The sequence below is a fragment of the Trichechus manatus genome, unplaced genomic scaffold (assembly GCF_000243295.1).
Source record: "Trichechus manatus latirostris isolate Lorelei unplaced genomic scaffold, TriManLat1.0 scaffold00021, whole genome shotgun sequence".
Taxonomy (NCBI): domain Eukaryota; kingdom Metazoa; phylum Chordata; class Mammalia; order Sirenia; family Trichechidae; genus Trichechus; species Trichechus manatus.
In genome coordinates, this window is record NW_004443957.1 from 17,308,467 (window position 1) to 17,329,700 (window position 21,234).

General features: G+C 35.4%; 1 protein-coding gene across 3 annotated transcripts in view; it reads right to left on the bottom strand.

Moving 5' to 3' along the window:
• The window catches only part of ACBD6 (acyl-CoA binding domain containing 6), a 239,069-nt gene that overhangs the window by 126,530 nt on the left and 91,305 nt on the right, over nucleotides 1-21,234 (bottom strand). For 2 of the 3 annotated variants that reach the window (XM_004372879.3, XM_023728087.1), the window contains exon 6: nucleotides 16,553-16,642. In XM_004372879.3, coding sequence (XP_004372936.1) covers nucleotides 16,553-16,642 — 90 coding nt within the window. Of the gene's footprint in view, nucleotides 1-8,229; nucleotides 9,020-16,552; nucleotides 16,643-21,234 lie in introns of those variants that run through there. The other variant, XM_023728086.1, reaches the window with a different exon arrangement.

Consider the following 21,234-nt stretch of genomic DNA (forward strand, 5'->3'; position numbering starts at 1 on the left):
AAAAAAAAAAAAGCTAGAAACAGAAATACCATACGATTCAGCAATCCCACTTCTAGGTATATATCCTACAGAAATAAGAGCTGTCACATGAATAAACATATGCAGACCCACGTTCACTGTAGCATTATTCACAATAGCAAAAAGATGGAAACAACCTAAGTGCCTATTAATGGATGAATGGATAAACAAACTGTGGTACATACAAACAACAGAATACTACATAACAAGAAAGAATAATGATGAATCCTCAAACCATCTCACAACATGGATGAACGTGGAAGAGATTATGCTGAGAGAAATAAGTCAATCACAAAAGAATAAACATTGTATAAGCCCACTATTATAAATAGTCAAGAAAAGGTTTACACACAGAAAAAAAACATTTTTTGATGGTTACTAGGGATGGGAGGAGGAGAGAAGGAAAATCACTAACTAGAGAGTTAACTTTGGTAAAGTGAAAGGCAGTACACAATATGGGGAAAGTCAGCACAACATGACCAAGCACAGAAACACACTGAGAGGTACGCAAGAATAAAAGGCAACAATGGTAAACACTATAACATATACAATCCTGCAACAACAGTAATAACAAACAATAATTTACACATGGATACATAGGTAGATATGAAAACATCTTAGACATAACCAAAAATCTCATGGGACTGAGTTACTGGGCTTGAGGGCTAAGGATCATAGTTTTGGGGGACATCTTGGTCAATCAGCACATTATAGTTCATAAAGACAAAGTTCTACATCCTACTTTGGTGAGCAGCATCTGGGGTCTTAAAAGCTTGTGAGTGGCCATCTAAGATGCAACTATTGGTCTCCTTCCGTCCAGAGCAAAGGAGAACAAAGAAAACCAAAGATTCAAGAACATAATTAGTCCAAAGGACTAACGGACCACAGGAGCCACAGCCTCCACTAGCCTGAGACCAAAAGAACTAGATGGTAGCCGACTACCACTACCTACCACTCTGACCAGAATCACAATAGAAGGTCCAGGTTAGAGTGGGACAAAAATGTAGAACAAAATTCAAATTCATAAAAAAGACCAGATTTACTGGTCCAAGAGAGACTGGAGGAATCCCTGAGACTACGGCCCTTAGACACCCTTTTAATTTGGAACTGAAGCCGTATGCGATTACCTTTCAGCGAAATTATAAAGAGGCCTATAAAATAAACAATAACACCTGTGAGGGAAGTGTTCCTTAGAACAATCATCTATATGAGACCAAAAAGGCAACATCTGTCCAGAAGCAAAGATGAGAAGGCAAGAAGGGGCAGGAAAACCAGACGAATGGAAATGGGGAACTCAGGGTGGTAATGGAGAGAGTACTGACACATTGTGGGGACTGCAACGAATGTCATGGAAAAATTTGTATATGAACTATTGAATGGGAAACTAATTTGCTCTGTAAACCTTCACCTAAAGCACAATAAAAAGAAAATTAAAAAAAAGAAGTCCTGTGTGTATGTGTGTGTGTTTAACTCATATCCTAATCCCAAATGTGGTAAGAATATAACCTCCAGAGTTGAACTGAAAAATCAATACCAAGCAGCAGAAAGAGACAAGACTGTGTCCGTAACACTGCCAGATAATAAATGATATCTATAAAGGATCTTCCCTAGAAATAAAATTAAAAGTTCCCATTCCATCTGACTCACAGAAGTTAGAAACCGCAGCACAATAAAAAAATGTATACGATATATTGAAGGGTAAAAATGACAGAAAAACACAGAATAGACTTTGATGCATCTCTAATTACTACTTCGTTTCAGGCTAATGGTAAAAATTAGTCTTCAGATAGTTGATAAGATCAGCCTGTCTGTGCTGGGTTAGTACCAAGATCTGTGGCCAAGCAAATACTTCTAATAAAATTGATTTTCTCTTTTGGCAACCAATAGGCCAATCAATAATAATGTTGTTTAAGAAGGATTGAGTCATGAGGGGAATGAACCTTTCCTTCCATTTATTATGTTTGTATTGTCTACATTTGAAAAGAGTTTTCAATAGCAATCCTAAAAAGAAATTACAAGGGGTGAGCTATTCTGAGAGTTAATCTTCAGAAGCCCTCTGACTTGGAAGCATGTTAGCAATCCAAACTGACAAAGCCAAAAGCATTCCCATTAACTGAACTTAGACAGTGTGGATTATGATTGTCAATAGCAAAGGAAAACCAAGGCTAAGGGCAACATAAAATGGTCATGTGAATAGAATGGGGCAGAGAAAAACACCGTGGCAGGTCATATAGTCCTAACTGATCCATCCTAAAAACTCATGTGGAACTTTTACTTTGCACTAGTTAAAGCTGGTGTTCAGGAGAGAGTGTTCTATAAAACCAGATAAGGCAGTTTTTGGATTGTTTGTCTTAATTATATTACTTAAGGAAACAGAATACAAGAAACCCACAAGGCAAAAACCTCAAGCAATGCCTAACTTAGGGACATTTCCCTCTAAAATATACTTAACAATTCAAACCAAATAAAAGACAAGAGTGTACCAATAGTCTTTTTTTTAACTTGGTGGTGGTGGTGAATGAGAGGGAGGTGAGTTGGCAAGGTGACTTTAAAGTTCACACAGAAAAATAAAGAAGTAAAAAAGCAAAGACAATTTTGAATGAATAGGGAAGGTAACTGTATTATAACACATTAAAACATATTTTTTAATGTTTCTTTTCATTCATTTATTTTTTTTATTGTACTTCAGATGAAGGTTTACAGAACAAACTAGCTTCTCATTAAACAATACATATATTGTTTTATGACACTGGTTAACAACCTCACAACATGTCAACACTCTCCCTTCTCGACCTTGGGTTCCCTATTACCAGCTATCCTGTCCCCTCCTGCCTTCTAGTCCTTGTCCCTGGGCTGGTGTATCCCTTTAGTCTCATTTTGTCCTATGGGTCTGTCTAATCTTTGGCTAAAAGGTGAACCTCCGGAGTGACTACATTACTGAGCTAAAAGGGTGTGTGGGGGCCATACTCTGAGGATTTCTCCAGTCTCTGTGAGGCTAGTAAGTCTGGTGTTTTTTTTGAGTTAGAATTCTGTTCTACATTTTTCTCCAGCTCTGTCCGGGACCCTCCATTGTGATCCCTGTCAGACCAGTCAGTGGTGGTAGCCAGGCACCATCTAGTTGTACTGGACTCAGTCTGGTGGAGGTGGTAGTAGTTGTGTTCTATCAGTCCTTTGAACTAATCTTTCCCCTGTGTCTTTAGTTTTCTTCGTTTTCCCTTGCTCTTGAAGGGGTGAGACCAGTGGAGTATCTTAGATGGCTGCTCACAGGCTTTTAAGACCCCGGATGCTATTCACAAAAGTAGAATGTAGAATATTTTCTTTATAAAATATGTTACGCCAATTAAGCTAGATGTTCCCTGAGACCATGGTCCCCACAATCCTCAGCCGACTAATTCGGTCCCTAAGGGAGTTTGGATTTGTCCATGGAGCTCCCACGACGTTACCTTGAACAAGCTGTGCTGGCTTCCCCAGTATTGTGTACTGTCTTACCCTTCACCAAAGTTATCACTCATCTATTGTCTATTAAGTGTTTTTCCAAGCCCACCCCTTCCCTCCCTCGTAACCATCAAAGATTGTTTCTTTTTGTGCGTAAACCTTTTCATGAGCTTTTACAGTAGTCGTCTCATACAATAGTTGTCCTTTTGTGATTGACTTATTTCACTCAGTGTAATGCTCTCCAGATTCATCCACGTTGTGAGATGCTTCACAGATCCATTATTGTTCTTTACTGTTGCATAGTATTCCATTGTGTGCATGTACCAGTTTGTTTACCCATTCATCTGTTAACGGGCATCTAGGTTGTTTCCATCTTTATGCTACTGTGAACAATGCTGCAGTGAACATGGGTGTGCATATGTCTATTCAAGTGACGGCTCTTATTTCTCCAGGATATAGTCCTAAGAGTGGGACTGCTGGATTATATGGTATTTCTGTTTCTAGCTTTTTAAGGAAGCGGCATATAGTTTTCCAAAATGGTTGTACCATTTTACATTCCCAGCAGTAGTACATAAGGGTTCCAATCTCCCTGCAGCCTCTCCAACATTTGTTATTTTGTTTTTTTTTGATTCGTGCCAGTAATACTGGGGTGAGATGGTATTTCATTGTGGTTTTGATTTGCATTTCTCTAATGGTAGTGATCCTGAGTATTTCCTCATGTTTCTGTTAACCACCTGAATGTCTTCTTTGGTGAAGTGTCTGTTTATTTCCTTTGCCCATTTTTTAATTGGATTATTTGTTTTTTTATTGTAGAGGTGTTGGATTTTCCTACAGATTTTAGAGATTAGACCTTTGTTGGATTTGTAATAGCCAAAATTTTTTTCCTAGTCTGTAGGTTCTCTTTTTACTCTTTCGGTGAAGTCTTTTGATGAGCATAAGTCTTTAATTTTTAGATCCCAGTTATCTAGCTTATCTTCTGGAGTCTGTATGTTGTTAGTTATGGTTTGTATCCTGTTAATGCCACATATTAGAGTCTCTAGCATTGCTCCTGTTTTTTCTTCTATGATCTTTATAGTTTTTGGTTTTATATTTAGGTCTTTGATCCATTTTGACTTAGTTTTTGTGTATGGTATGAGGTATGGGTCCTATTTCATTTTTTTGCAGATGGACATCCAATTTTGCCAGCACCATCTGTTAAAAAGACTGTCTTTTCCCCATCTGATGGACTTTGGGACCTTGTTGAAGATCATATTAAAACATATTTTGAAGCTACAACACTTAAAGCAGCATCTTATAAGCACATAAAGAGAAAACAGAGAAATGGAATAGAAGAATGGGACCAGCAATATACTGAATGACATACAGAAACTGAGTATATGATAAAGAAAACACTTAAAATCAACAGAGAAAAGACAGATTATTCAATAAACATTACTGGAATAACTGACTAGACATCTGGACAAAAATAAAGTTGGATTCCTATTACACACACGACACAAAGTAACTGTAGTTGGATCAAAGAAACCAAAAAACCATTAAAGTACTAGAACAAAATATGGTCAGTAATAACTGGAAGAAATTTTTAATAATAATATCACATAGAAAGTTCTAATTTTCCTTAATATATAAAGAGTTCCTATAAATTAAGGTGAAAAATACCATCAATCCAATAGGAAAGAGGAAAAGGTATGAATAAATGGTTCAGAGAAAATTAAATACAAATGATTCTTAAAAATATGAAAAGATGCTCAATATCACTATTAACAAGAGAAACGTAAATTAAAAATAATATACCATTATTCATTTATCAAACAGGCAGAGAACAAAAAGTGTGAGACAAACTATATTGGTAAGGCTGCAGAAATAGAAATTCTCTCCCACACTGCTGCTGGAAATACAAATGTTTATTTCCTCTCTAAACTTATTTATTTATTTTTTTTGGCCTGTTCTTTAAACGGCATTTTCTAATGTTGATTCCCTTATTGTTAGAAAACATAGCCTACATAAATTGTGCTCTTGGAAAGGGAGACTTATTAAGGTATAGGTAGTCTCTGACTTACGACTAACAAGAAACTACGCTTACAACAGTTTGTTTTCAAATTATTCCATCCCAGAAGTACTGGCCGACTGCCTTAAAAAAGCATTCCTTTCAAGATTCTGCTGCTACTTGATAATGCCCCAGGACATCCTCCTCAGGTAGATGTCTAAATTAAGATGTGAAAGTGGTGTATCTACCTCCCAAAATGACAGCTGTGATTCAGCCTATGGCTCAAGGTGCAATCACCACTTTCAGGGCATACTACCTATGGACTATGTTTGCTTAGGCAATAGCTGCAACAGATGGAGGTATGGTAATATTATGCGATTTCTGAAAGAATTATGATATTCTTCAGAGTATTCGGAACATTGCATCTTCCTAGAAGGAAGTTATGGGAAAATGCAATGCATGAGATTTGGAAAAAATTGCTGAGTTACGTAAACACCTTCCAAGTATTTGATCAGGTGGAAAAATCTGATCAGGTGGAAAGAGATCAGTGGAAAAATCATCCATATTGCAAGAACACTGAATTTATAACTTGATATCGCTGATGGGGAACAGCTCACAGATCACGAAGAAGGGGAATTGACAGATCAGGACTTAATGGATTTTGAAGAAGAAAGAAATGCTGAAGAAGAAAGAAATAAGGAGGAAGAAGAAGGAGAGAAGCTGTCAAAAAAATTTTACAGGAAAGGATTAGCTGAAGTTTTTCTAAACTGTATCAGGGGCTTCAGCTGCTTGGAAACATGGACCCGAACACTGATGGCTTTGCTATAGTCAACACGCAGATTCGGGAAGCAGTGAGATGTTACTGCAAAATACATGAAGAAAAAAAGAAAAGGACCATACAGACAACTCTCACTAATTTTCTGACCAGAAACACTATCCCCATTCCCAGGGATAATCCAGATGATCCAGAAGAACCTTCCACAATTGGAATTACTGCAGCTGACAAAATGCCAAAGCTGTCCAATTCTTCTTCATCACTGGAGTGAATTTTTATGATTTGTGTATTTTTTTATGTATGTATGTATGTATTAAAATATATCTGTAAGTTTATATGTAATGTTTCCAACTCTCAAAGACAAATAAGATTGGATTTAAAAAGATACTGATAATAAAAGGCAATAATAATGAATATTTAAAAAAAAAATAAAGGGGTATTTGAGTTAGGTCAGAACTGACTTGCAACGGAGTTGTCAAAACGGAACCCCATCATAAGTCGAGGACTACTTGTATTTTCCGAAATTAACATTTGGTCAATTTTTATGAATGTCCCTTGAGTGTTGGAAAAGAATACATATTTCCTGTTCGCTAGATCAAAGTTCTACTATAAAGTGAGATTACATTTATATATGATCAAGTTTCTTAATTGTTTTATTTGAATATTTTATGTATTAACAATCTGACAATTTTTGAAAAGGGTTCGCTAAGGTCTGGTGAGATTTGTCAGTTTCTCCAGTACTGCTATCATTTTTGCTTTGTATGTTTTGAAACTGTGGTTAGATGCATAAAGTCTCATAACCATGGGGAACTGTACCTTTTATGAATATAAACTCTTTTTTTCCCATTTAGAAATTCGGCCTGGAATTCTATTAATGTTGCCACAAGTGTATTTTTTGTTTGTTTTTAAATAATACTTGCCTCTTTTATCTTTTTATAATCATTTTTACATGAGCCATTTTGTTTTAGGTATGTCTTATAAACATCTTAAAGTTAGACTTTGTTTGTAACGCATTCTGAGTGTCTATATTTTAATAAAGGAATATCTCCCAAACACAATTACCCGGCTTTTTTTTAAAAAATGTTTTCTATTTACCATGCTTTCTTTATTGACTTTTACTAATTTGATAGCATTTTCTTATTTCCAGGTTTCTAAATTATATATTGAATTTCTAGTCTTTTACTAGTTATTCTCTTAAACCTTGTTATTGTTAGTTACTGTCAAGTCATCTCCAACTCATGGTGACCCCATGTGCAACTAAATGAAATGTTACCCTATGGATCATGACAGAATATTGTCTTAAACTTTGTTTATTGTGAAATATAACACTTAGATAAATGCAAAACCCAAAAATATACACTTTTTTTGCACTTGAAATTTCTGTTTTGAGAAAAATTACATATAGTTGGAGAAATAAAATAGCTGCATTTAAAAAGCTTCATGATGCAAGAAAATAGAAAACAAAACTTACTTTTTTAACCAATACTAAGAACAAAGAACAAGAGTTTTACTATTGCCATCTGCAAAACTATCAATTGTGTGTTTTTTTCCATAATCATGAATTGTTTTTGCTTTTTAAAAATTGAGATAAAACTATGTAACATGAAATTCACCATTTTAACCATTTTAAAGTGTACAGTTCAGTGGTTTTTAGTATATTAACAATGTGAATATACTCAAGAAAAATGAAAACATATGTTCACACAAAACACGTACATGAATACTCATAGCAGCATTACTCATAACAGCCAACACTGGAAACAACCCAAATGACCATTAATTTATGAATGCATAAAGAAAATGTGGCATATACAATGGAATATTATTCTGCCAGTAAATGGAATGAAGTAGTGATACATGCTACAACATGGATGAACCATGAAAACATGCTAAGTGAAAGAAGCCAGAAAGAAAAAAAAAAAAGGCTACATATTGTATCATTCCATTTAAATGTCCAGGATAGGCAAATCCATAAAGACAGAAAGCAGATTAGTGGTTGCCAGGAGATGGGGGGAGGAAGTAAATGGGGAGTGACTGCAAATGGGTACGGGGTTTCTCTTTGGAGTGATGAAAATGTTCTAGAATTAGATAATGGTGATGGCTGCGCAAGTTTTTGAATATAGTAAAAACAACTAAGTTATACATTTTTAAAGGGTGATTTTTTATGGCATGTGAATTATATCTCAATTTTTTTAAAAAGATTTTTTGAGAAATAAATCCTAATTTTTTCCATCATTCATTGAACAAATATTTATTAATCATTTGAATTTAAAAGTTGGTAAGATTAGTTTTAATTTCTTAAGACATATTATAACATTTATTTAGGTTTCATAAAAACTCTTCCAAAGATCCCTGTTCCAAAGGACATTCTTTACCAACTTAAAAACAAAACATAAAAAGCAGTTGCTGTCCAGCTGATTCCAACTCATGTGTGTCACATCAGAACTGCGCTCCATTAGATTTTTCAATGGTTGATTTTTCAGAAGTACATTACTAGGCCTTTCTTCCGAGGTGCCTCTGTGTGCACGTGAATCACCAATCTTTCAGTTAGCAGCCGAGCATCAACCATTTGTGTCACCCAGGGAGTCCCTTTCAAATAAATAAGTACTTTTTAATTACTCCCTAGTAATGTTATAGTCACCAGCTATTCAGCACTACCAAATACATTACTGATGTATAATGTATTTTGCATATACTATTAAAAATACTTCATTTGAAGTCACTCTTTCACAATGCTTACCAAAGTCTTCTGAGTATATACTTGTTTCTAGTAACATTTTAGTCACAGAAGGCTGACTGTAGACCTGGAAAAGGTATAAAGGTTTTACAAATTTCTGAGCCAAATTTAGTGTATTTAGATGTTGAATACTTCATATATGTACACATACCACAGAAAACAGTTTCTCTCAACAGCCACCCACTGAGCAATGGCCTGTGGCTCATAGGATTTAGGTAATTTGACTACATATCTTCCATCTACAGTACAAATACAGCTAATTACTAGGGCTCAAAGGAATTCTGTGGAAGCAGTTTTGGTTTTTTTGTTTGGTGGGGTTGTTTAATGAAGCATCTCTTTAAAAAAAAAATACTTCTATGCAGGGTACAAGGTCAACAAACAAAAATCAGTTGGGTTTCTATACACCAACAATGAGAAATCTGACAGGGAAATTAGAGAAACAATTCCATTTACAACAGCATCTAAAAGAATAAAATATCTAGGAATAAAGCTAATCAGGGATGTGAAGGACTTATACAATGAAAATGATAAAACACTGCTGAAAGAGATTAAATAAGACTTAAATAAATAGAAAAATGTTCCATGCTCATAGATTGGAAGACTTAATATTGTTAAGCTGTCAATACTACCCAAAGCGATCTACAGATTCAACAAAATTCTGATCAAAATTCCAACAGCCTCCTTTACGGGAAATAGGAAACCTAATCCTCAACTTTACATGGAAAGGCAAGAGGCCCTGAACAGCTAAAACAATGTTGAAAGAGAAGAAGAAAAGTAGGAGGGCTCACATTTCCTGATTTTAAAACATAATACACAGCCACAGTAATCAAAACAGCCTGTTACTGGTTTAATAGACATATAAACCAATGGAATAAAATTGAGAGATCAGAAATAAACCCACACATCTATGGTCAACTGATTTTTGACAAGGGTGCTAGATACATTTGATGGAGAAAGAAGAGTCTCTTCAATAAATGGTGCTGGGAAAATTGGATTTCCACGTGCAGAAAAATCAAACAGGTCCATGCCTCACACCATACACAAAAACAAACTGAAAATGGATTAAGGACTTAACTGTGTAAACTAAGACCACAGAATTCTTAGAAGAACTACCCAAAGCAACAATTTACAAATACAGTGCAATCCTGATCCAAATACCAACAGAATTCTTTAACAAGATGGAAAAACTAATCATTAACTTTATATGGAAAGGAAAGAGGCCCCAGATAAGTAAAGCACTACTGAAGAAAAAGAATAAGGTAGGAGGACTCGCACTACTTGACCTTTAGAACCTACTTACAACACAGCTATGGCAGTTAATACAGCCTAGTACGAGTACAACGACACATTGACCAATGGAACAGAATTGAGAATCCAGATGTAAATCCCTCCACCTATGGTCATCTGATCTTTGACAAAGGCCCAAAGTCCATTAAATGGGGAAAAGACAGTCTTTATAACAAAGTGCTAGCAAAACTGGATATCCATCTGTAAAAAATGGAACAGGACCCATACCTCATATCATACACAAAAACGAATTCAAAATGGATCAAAGATCTAAACGGAAAACCAAAAACTATAAAGATCATAGAAAAAAAATAGGGACAACACTAGAGGCCCTAATACATGGCATAAATACGGTACAAACCATAACTAACAATACACAAACACCAGAAGATAAGCTAGATAACTGGGATCTTCTAAAAACTGAACACTTAAATGATCATCAAAAGACTTCACCAAAAGAATAAAAAGACAGCCTACACACTGGGAAAAAACTTTTGGCAATGACAAATCTGACAAAGGTCTAATCTCTAAAATCTATAGGAAAATCCAATACCTCTACAACAAAAAGACAATCCAATTAAAGAAATGGACAAAGGATATGAACAGACACTTCACCAAATAAGACATTTGGGCAGCTAACAGACACATGAGGAAATGCTCGAGATCACTAGCCTTAGAGAAATGCAAATCAAAACCACAAAGAGATAACACCTTACCCCAACATTACTGGCATGAATCAAAAAAACAGAAAATAACAAATGTTGGAGAGGCTGTGGGGAACTTGAAACTCATATGCACTGCTGGTGGGAATGTAAAATGGTACAACCACTGTAATGAAAACAATATGGTGCTTCCTTAAAAAGCTAGAAATAGAAATACCATATGATCCAGCAATCCCACTCTTAGGAACATATCCTAGAGAAATAAGAGCAGTCACATGAGTAGACACACACACACCCATGTTCACTGCAGCATTATTCACAATAGCAAAAAGATGGAAACAACCTAGATGCCCATCAACAGATGAATGGATAAACAAACTATAGTACATACACACAATGGAATACTATGCAACAATAAAGAACAATAATGGATCTGCGAAGCATCTCACAACATGGATGAATCTGGAGGGCATTATGCTGAGTGAAATAAATCAATCACAAAAGGACAAACAATGTATGAAACTACTACCATAAAAACTCATGAAAAGATTTACACACAAAAAGCAACAATCTTTGAGGGTTATGAGGGGGGAGGTGGGGAGGGAAAAACACTAAATAGACAATAGCTGAGTGGTAACTTTGGTGAAGGGTAAGACAGTACACAATACTGGGGAAGTAAGCACAACTTGACCAAGGCAAGGTCATGGAAGCTTCACAGACACATCCAAACTCCCTAAAGGACGGAATTACTGGGCTGAGGGCTGGGGACCATGGTCTCAGGGGACATTTAGTTCAACCGGCATAACATAGTTTATAAAGAAAATGTTCTACATTCTACTTTGATGAGTAGCATCTGGAGTCTTAAAAGCTTGTGAGTGGTCATCTAAGATACTCCATTGGTCTTACCCCATCTGGAGCAAGGGAGAATGAAGAAAACTAAAGACACAAAGGAAAGATTAGTTCAAAGGGCTAATGGACCACAAGTACCACAGCTTCCACCAGACTAAGTCTAGCACAACTACATAGTGCCCTGCTACCACCACAGACTGCTCTGACAGGGATTACAATAGGGGGTCCTGGACAGAGCTGGAGAAAAATGTAGAACAAAACTCTAACTCACAAAAAAAGATCAGACTTACTGGTCTGACAGAGACTAGAGAAACCCTGAGAGTATGGCCCCCAGACACCCTTTTAACTGCGTACTGAAGTCATTCCTGAGGTTCACCTTTTAGCCAAAGATTGGGCAGGACCATAAAACAAAACGAGACTAACTGGGCACACCAGCCCAGGGGCAAGGACGAGAAGGCAGGAGGGGACAGGAAAGCTGGTAATGGGAAACCCAAGGTCGAGAAGAGGAGAGTGTTGACATATCGTGGGGTTGTCAACCAACGTCACAAAACAATACATGTATTAACTGTTTAATGAGAAACTAATTTGCTCTGTAAACCTTCATCTAAAGTACTATTTAAAAAAAAAAAATTCTTAGAAGAACAAGCAGAGGCAATGCTGTCAGGCCTAGCTTTCAACAATGGATTATCTAATATAATAACAAAAGCACAAACAACAAAAGACAAAATTATATAAATGGGACCTCATAAAAGTTAAAAACTTTTGTTCATCAAAAGGCTTTACCTGGGATTGCAATTAATGTCAGATAACAATATGTATATAAATTTCTGTATGAGAAATTAACTTGAGCTGTAAACTTTCACCTAAAGCACAATAAAAAAAATTGTTTCAATTAAAATATGATCTCCCTAGAGGAAATAAAAAGTCTTTACCAAAAAAGTGAAAAGACAAGCTACCAACTGGGAGAATATCTTCGGACCATATATTCAACAAGAATTTAATAACCAAAATATATATAAAACTTCAACAAAAACAAAAAAAGGACAAATAACCCAATCATAAAATGGACAAAGGACTTCAATAGACACTTCACCAAAGAGGACATTCAAATGGTCACCAAACACATGAAAACATGCTCAGCATACTTAGCCATCAGAGACATGTGAATCAAGACCACAATGAGATACCATTTCACTCCCACTAGGATGGCTAGGAGCCCTGGTGATGCAGTGATTAAGTGCTACGGCTGCTAACCAAAAGGTTGGCAGTTCAAATTCACCAGCTTCTCCCTGGAAACCCTACAGAGTAGTTCTACTCTGTCCGATAGGGTCACTATGGGTTGGAATCAACCTGACAGCAGTGGGTCTTTTTTTTTTCAGAATGGCTAAGAAACAAACAGAAAATAATAAATGTTGGCAAGGATGTGGGGAAATTGGAACCCTTATCTACTGCTGGTGGGAATGCAAAATGGTATAGCTGTTGTGGAAAACAATGTGGCAGTTCCTCAAAAAACTAAAAATAGAACTACTATAAAAACCAAACCCGTTGCTGTCGAGTTGATTCAGACTCATAGTGGCCCTATAGGACAGAGCAGAACTGCCTCATAGTATTTCCAAGGAGTGACTGGTAGATTCGGACTGCTGACCTTTTGGTTAGTAGCCATAGCTCTTAACCACTGTGCCACCGGGGCTCTAGAACTACCCTATGATGCAGCAATTCCACTCCTAGGTATATACCCAAAAGACTTGACAGTGGAGACTTATACACCAATGCTCATTGCAGCACTATTCACAATAGGCAAAAGGTGGAAACAACTTACAGATGAATGGATAAACAAAATGTGGTACATACATAAAATGGAATACTACTCAGCCAGCAGGAGGAATGAAGTACTGATACATGCTACAGTATGAATGGAGATTGATGACATTATGCTGAGCAAAATAAGCCAATCACAAAAGGACAAATATTGTATGACCTCACTTATATAAAAAGAAAAGGAAAGGGAAATGTATAGAGACCAAAGTTTATTACTGGTTACCAGGGGCTGGAGGGAGGAGGAAAAAGGGGATTAGCAGTGATGGAACTATCACACTGATCAAAGGTAGAGGTGTACAGCTGATTATTGTAATTGTTGTAAATAAGTTGTATACCTATAAAAAGTTGAACTGGCAAAAGCTGTGTGACAGATATATTAACAACAACGACAAAAAAAAAAAAAGAGTAGTTGTTGAGGCTGCTTACGTACAACCAAACACCTCATGGGATTTGGTAGTTGGTTTGGAGGTTTAGGGTCATGGTTTCATGGGACAACCCAGTTAGCTGGCCTAATAATGTGTTTAGTGCTTCTGTTCTACCTCCTAGTTCACTGCATAGTGCCTGGGGTCTTAAAAGCTTGCAAGTGGCCATCCACAGCACAACAATTGGTCTCTATTCACCTGGAGCAACAGAGGAAGAAGGAGAGTCAGGAATAGGAGAAGTATATGGAATGTGTGGCTAATTGCTTCCATGAACAACTGCCTCCTTTGCCATGAGACCAGAAGAACTAGATGGTGCTCGGCTACCATTACAGAACATTTTGATCGAAGATCCCACAGAAGACCACAGAAGGAGCCTGATCAAAAGGTGAAAAATGTAGAACAGAATTTAAAATTCTCATGAACTGTAGACTTTTCAGAGCCATAGAGGGTGGATGAACCCCTAAAACTATTGCCCTGAGATAATCTTTAAACCTTAAACCAAAAATGACCCCTGAAGTTTTCTTAAAACCAAACAAATTTAGCTTAGCTAGTAAAAAAGGTCTGCCCTGAGCATTATGCTCTTTTAAGAACTATCTATATGGGATCAAACTGACAACAGCAACTTGAAAGATGAGATAGGAACATCAGGAGGCCATCAGTTCATGTTAATGGAGGAGGAACAACTCAGAAAAGGAGTGTGAGAATGGTTGCAAACTTGAAGAATGTAATCCATGTCTCTAAACTGTACAAGCAGAAATTGTTGAATTGGTGTATGTTTTGCTGTGTATATTCTCAACAACAAAAATTAAATAAAATTTGGAAAAAAAAAACAACAGTGTAGTACTGGTGTAAGGACAGGCATTTATCCAATAGAATAGAATTGAGAGTCCAAAAATAAACGTATACATCTATGGTTAAATGATTTTCAACAAAGGTACCAAACCATTCAATGGGAGAAAGAATAGTAGTTTCTTCAATGAAAAAGGTGCTGGCACACCTTGATATCCACATGCAGAAGAATGAAATTAGACCCTTTTCTCATACAATATACAAAAATTAACTCAAAATCGATCAAAGATCTAAATGCAATAACTAAAACTATACAATTCTTATAAGAAAACATAAGGGTAAAGCTTCATGATCTTGGATTTGCCAATGGTTTCTTAGATATGACCCCAAAAGTACAAGCAAATAAAAGAAAAATAAATTGGACTTTATCAAAATTAAAAACGTTACTGCATCAAAGACACTATCAAGAAACTGAAAAGATAAAACACACAAAGAGAAAATATCTTCAAATCATATACCTTAGGGCCTAGTAACCAAAATACATAAGGAACTCTTACAATTGAACAACAGAGACAAGTTTCTTAATTAAAAAATGGGCTAAGGTAAAGGGAGCCTTAGTAATGCAATGGTTAAGCACGTGGACACTAACTGAAAGACTGGCAGTTCAAACCCACCTTGCTTCTGTAAAGATTACAGCCAAGAAAACTCTATAGAGCAGTTTTACTCTGTCACATGCAGTCACTGAGTCTGAAATCAACTCGACGGCACACAACAACAGGTTTGGTTATAAGGTCAAGAAATCTATTATAACAATGATAAAAAAATATGCTAAGGACTTGAATTGACATTTTTCCAAAGAAGATATACAAATGGTTCATAAGCACATGAGAAGGTACTCAACAACATTCATCACTAGGGAAATGCAAATTAAAACCACAATGATATATCCACTAGAATGGCTATAAAAAGGAAAATAACAAGTGTTGGGAAGGATGTGGAGATATTGGAAGTGTCCTACATTGCTGATGGGAATGTAAAATGGGGTACCTGCTGTGGAAAACAGTTTGGCCGTTCCTAAAAAAGTTCAAGATAGAATTACCATATGACGTAGGAATTCTACTCCTAGGTATATACCCAAAAGAATTGAAGAGGTATTCAAGCAAATACTCATTGCCATTGAGTCGATTCCAACTCATAGCAACACTACAGGAGAGAGCAGAACTGCTCCACAGGGTTTCCAAGGAGCGGCTGGTGGATTCGAACTGCCGATCTTTTGGTTAGCAGCCAAATGCTTAAACCACTGCACTCATACCAGCATTATCCACAATGGCTAAAAGGTAGAAACAACCCAAATGACCACCAACAGATGAATGGATAAACAAAATGTGGCATAGTCATACAATGAAATATTATTTGCCATAAAACAAAATGGAGTGCTGAACCTTGAAAACATAAGTGAAAGAAACCAGACAAAAGGTCACATATTTTATGATTTCACTTATAGGAAATATTGAGAAAAATCAAATCCATAGAGACAGAAAGTGGATTAGTGGTTTCATTAGGGAGAAATGGGAAATGAGAGCTCAACAGGCGTAGGGTATCCTTTTGGAGTGATGAAGTTGTTCTGGAACTAGATGGAGATGGTGGTTGCACAAAATTGTGAACATACTAAATGTTGCTAAATTATACACTTCAAAATGTTAATATGCTGAATTTTATGTTATGTGATTTTATCTCAATTAAAAAAAAAATGCTAATCTTCATCACTCTTACCTGACAGTTAATGTCAGCTCTATATTGTAGCAAAACTGTGGCTAATTCCTTATGTCCTCGATCACATGCCCAATGGAGTAGAGCTCTGCCCTAAAGACATACAAAAAGATAAATGATTTTGTTAATCCAGTGTGGGGCCGTATAAAAGATATAATATTTTAAGAAGGAGAACATAATATGAAAAAACGTAAGTTAATTAGTCTACAAATGACTGATATAAAAACGCACTATGGAAAAACAATAGACAATCCTTTAGAAATCCTGAGTTCTAGTTTTAGATTCATTACGTACTAGGCCACTAGCTTTTTCTGCCTAATTTAACTACACAGTAGAGATAATGATAATAATGTCAACAATGATACTAATAATATTTTTTGATGAATGAACTACAAGAAAATGTTTTGTAAATTATAAAGTACTTCGTAAGTGTAAAAGACAGTTTTCTTAAATTATTGTATTTACTTTTCCTGGTGAAAGAAATCTTACAGTTAAAAAAATGAGTACTAAAAACTTGGTAGAAATCATTATCTAAATGTACTATATCTAAATTTACTCAGCTTTACTCCTTAAAATGGAAGAATATTTAGTCAGCTTAAAACTCAGCATTTCCCCTTAATATCTCAAATTTACAATCTGAAATGTCTTAAAAACACTAGTACAAACTATTAGTGTCTATCTTCAAACATCTGACTGTGAAAGCCACTTGTAAAACACAATAGATGGTTAACCATTAGGAGACAAAACACTAAATATGAAACATTAATTTTAACCCTTGTCTACCAAAGACACACAGTTACTATTAATGTGTTAATTCTATTTTCTACTGTCAGAAAATCTTGGTTTAGTTAATGAAAGAAGCCTACTTTGTTGAATGAATAAACAAAACTCCCAAAGCTAAGGTTTTTTCTGAAGAAATGAGTGATGTATGGCTTAACACTACTTTTTGAGGGTGGTAATGATGTTATCATGTTTAAAGAATGGAATGTTTCTCCACATTAAATTGAAATCCCTGCTTTATGTCATTTCAGAAAAGATTAAATAGCTATAAGCTGGGATAAGGATGGCTTTAAAGTAAAAAGTACCTTTCAAGAAAGCTTTTCTTAATCCACCTACATTCTTTTTATCATTCAGAATCTCTTCACACACCTGTTAGTTCAACTAATTAAACTAGAATCTATTCTTGAAACAAAAAAACAGAGTAGGACTTCTATCCTACGAATTGTCCTTTTCTTACTCTTTCTTTGCTTGATTTACTTTTATTTATCTATGAATATCTGTTTTTCAATAGACAACACAAAATTTTAAGAGAAGCAGAAAATTAAAAAATGTGGGCAAAGCATTCACAATTTGTAGTAGCAAAAACTATTTTATTATAGCTTGTTCAGAGCCCACTAACAGTTTTTTTAAATGGGGACAATTCTAAAAGCCCAGTAAATAAAATGTATTGTTGAGTAGTAAAGCAGTTTCCCATGTTAAAATTTCTGTAGCTCCAGTGTGTACTGACCTACACCATAAAGCTGTTATTAGGACACTAATTCAAAATTCTCAAATGACTAACTAGAAATTTTAATGAGACTTTCTGAATACCATGTATAAAATATTCTATAATTCAATGCAACTGTTTCACAGCTTTTACATGAAAAGAATCAGATAAAATTTCTAAATTGCTATCATTTTTAGTTCTAATTTTAAGTGTACATTTTATTTAGTTAAACCATTAACAAGAATTACTACATAGTTAAGATGACGCGTGACATACTTACACAGGGCACTTACCAGAAGTAACTACTCGTTAAGTAAGAAAATATAATATTAATATCACTAGCATTTTTATTACAAGATGTACAGATAATTCCTACTTCTCAACCAGGTTCCTGATTTCTCATTAGGCTTAACCCAATAGAGTTGTATCAAGTAATGCTAAAATATAAATCTTTGGATATTTCAATGAGAAAGCAGACAAGCAACACATTTTACTGTTAATGGGAGTTATATTTTAAATTTCCCATATGTCGTGCCAAAAATTTACTTTAGGGGAAACACCCATGACTAGACCTCAGTAGTGATTTTCACTTTGGATATATTTTCCAAGAGGGTGGCACATGTACAGCAATGTTTTAAGAAGGATGATGTGCTCTCAGACATTTACACTACACTTTTTAACATACTTTCTGACCCGCAATGTAATTAATTTTTGTAACACATTATTTTAATGGTACACTAATTAACCTTGAATTAGAATGAATTCTCTGACAATGACTTTCTATGGAAGCGCTGAAGATATTCATCTTAAGACCACTTATGATTAATGTTTTTATGCACTATTAAGAAGCTGAACAAGAGCAGGATTAAGTATACAGACAAATAAGTATAGATAAATCAAGCTTTGGAATTTTTACCTTCAAGATGCCCTATATTTAAATGAACAAAGACCAGCACAACCGGGTATCTGAATGTGGTAACTCTTTACTTCTTTAAATTATGATGTTCCTGTAAACATGCTCTAATTTAAGACCATTAGTTTAAGTAACAGTAATTTGCAGAGATGTTATCCTCACAACTAATTATGACAAAATACAGAAACAAACAAACATACAAAAAAAAACCTGTGGATTTTTCCTCTCTTTTTAACCACAAACATATTTGGACCAATAAAATGCATTTATTAAATAAAGTACAGGATTCCATAATCTCTCCTCCAGTAGAAACACCATGAATTAGGTGAACATTAAAGTTACAGTTGCTTAAAGACTTTACTTAAATTTATGAAATAGTTTAACCATTTATTTACATATTGTTTTATCTTCTTCTATGACCAGTATGATCTCTTAAAAATCTTCAAGTTAAATTTATCTTTACTGCTACCACCAAAGCTGGTAATTTTTTTTTTTTTGGTATGTTTGTTTCTAGTTTTTAAAACCCTTATGGAAAAATATCTCAGATGTATTTAGGAGGTAAGAAGGGAAAAGCCTTTATTAAAACGAATTTGTTAGGTTATGAGAAGGCCACAAGCCACAGTTTGGAGAGCTCTGAGTAAATTCCAGAACTCAAATACAGAAAAATACAGGGGGGGGAAAGAGTTCTCATCTATTAAGCAAGGGTGATAATACTTTTCTACCTCAGACAGATGAATGACTCTAAAGTGCTTTGAAAGTGCAGGGTAGCAGCTAACCTATTAAGTGGTATTACTTTCATGCCTTCTGGAAAATACGAGAGTGAGTCTTAATATTTTAAATGCTTCTTTGATATCATTAGTTAATTGTCTTTAACCATGTAGAATTTTTAAAATTAGATTTTATCTTGAATATCACAAGATTAAAAAGAGAAAAGAGATTCTATTATCAAATGAGTCTACTCTTCTTATGGTATTCTGGGATCAGACACAAAGTATGCAGTACGTATGTAGACAAAAACCTGGCAAAGTTGCTATGTTTAAATTTGTAAGAACTGTCACCTTGCCATTCTAGCAAAAAAGGCATAGTATGGTATTGTCTAATTAGCAAATAAAATATCACAAATACGTCAATCTGAATTTCTCTCTGCAAAAAAAAAAAAGTTTTAATTTACAATTGTAGTAGAGACTGACTTCAGTTGCCAATAACCTGTAATGTCTTCTTCTCCTTTATCCTATCTCTATCTTCTAACTTGACTTGCTGTTGCTGCTGTAGTAGTTGGCCAGTCAGAACTCCCTGACCTGAAACCATCAGAATGTTCACAATGCCTCCAACTTCTATCTCCCTCCCAACAGTGAAACAACAATGTTGTTTCAAAAACTTAGAAGTAGGATTAGGAGGTCCTTTAAAGGTCTCAAGGTGTACTTAGCATGGAAAGCCAATGGCTCCTTCTGGGATAATTTATTTACTAGTACTGAACAGAAAATCTCACACCAGTATATGTAATAGGGCAGCAACTATTCAATCTCTTCCTCTGGCTAAGATCTAGGCTACGGAGAAATGGTGTTGCTGGGTTTTAAGGGAATTGAGAAATATTTCAACTACACTACTTCTAAAAATCCTTTCATAAGCAGTATTTTGTTGTTAGGTACCGTCGAGTTGGTTCTGACTCATAGTGACCCTACAGGAGAGTAGAACTGCCCCACAGGGTTTCTAAGGAGTGGCTGTTGGATTTGAACTGCTGACCTTCTGGTTAGCTGCCGAGCTCTTAACCACTCTGCCACCAGGGCTCCTAAGCAGTATTTACTAAGTCATAATGTTAGTGACTTAAGAGTGAAAGAATAAAGAAGGGAGACACTGTTTCACCCTGTATAAAATACTAACAGCAATAATAATAAATTACCATGGAAATAGCCCAGGTGTCCAATATAGGACAATGTATAAATAAACTGTAGTATATTCTTTTTTTTCTTTTTTTTATTGTACTTCAGGTGAAGGCTTACAGAACAAATAGTTTCTCATGAAACAATAGTACACATACTGTTTTACGACATTGGTTAACAACCCCACGTCAACCCTCTAACTTCTCAACCTTTTTTTTCGTGAAAATACACATAGCCAAAGATACACCATTTCAAAAATTTCTACATACACAGTTCAGTGACATTCACTATGCTCTTCCAATTGTACTGTCATTCTCACTTAAGATGAAGGTGTACAGAACAAAATAGTTTCTCATTTAACAGTTACTACAAATGTTGCCCTATGACAATGGTTAACAATCTCACA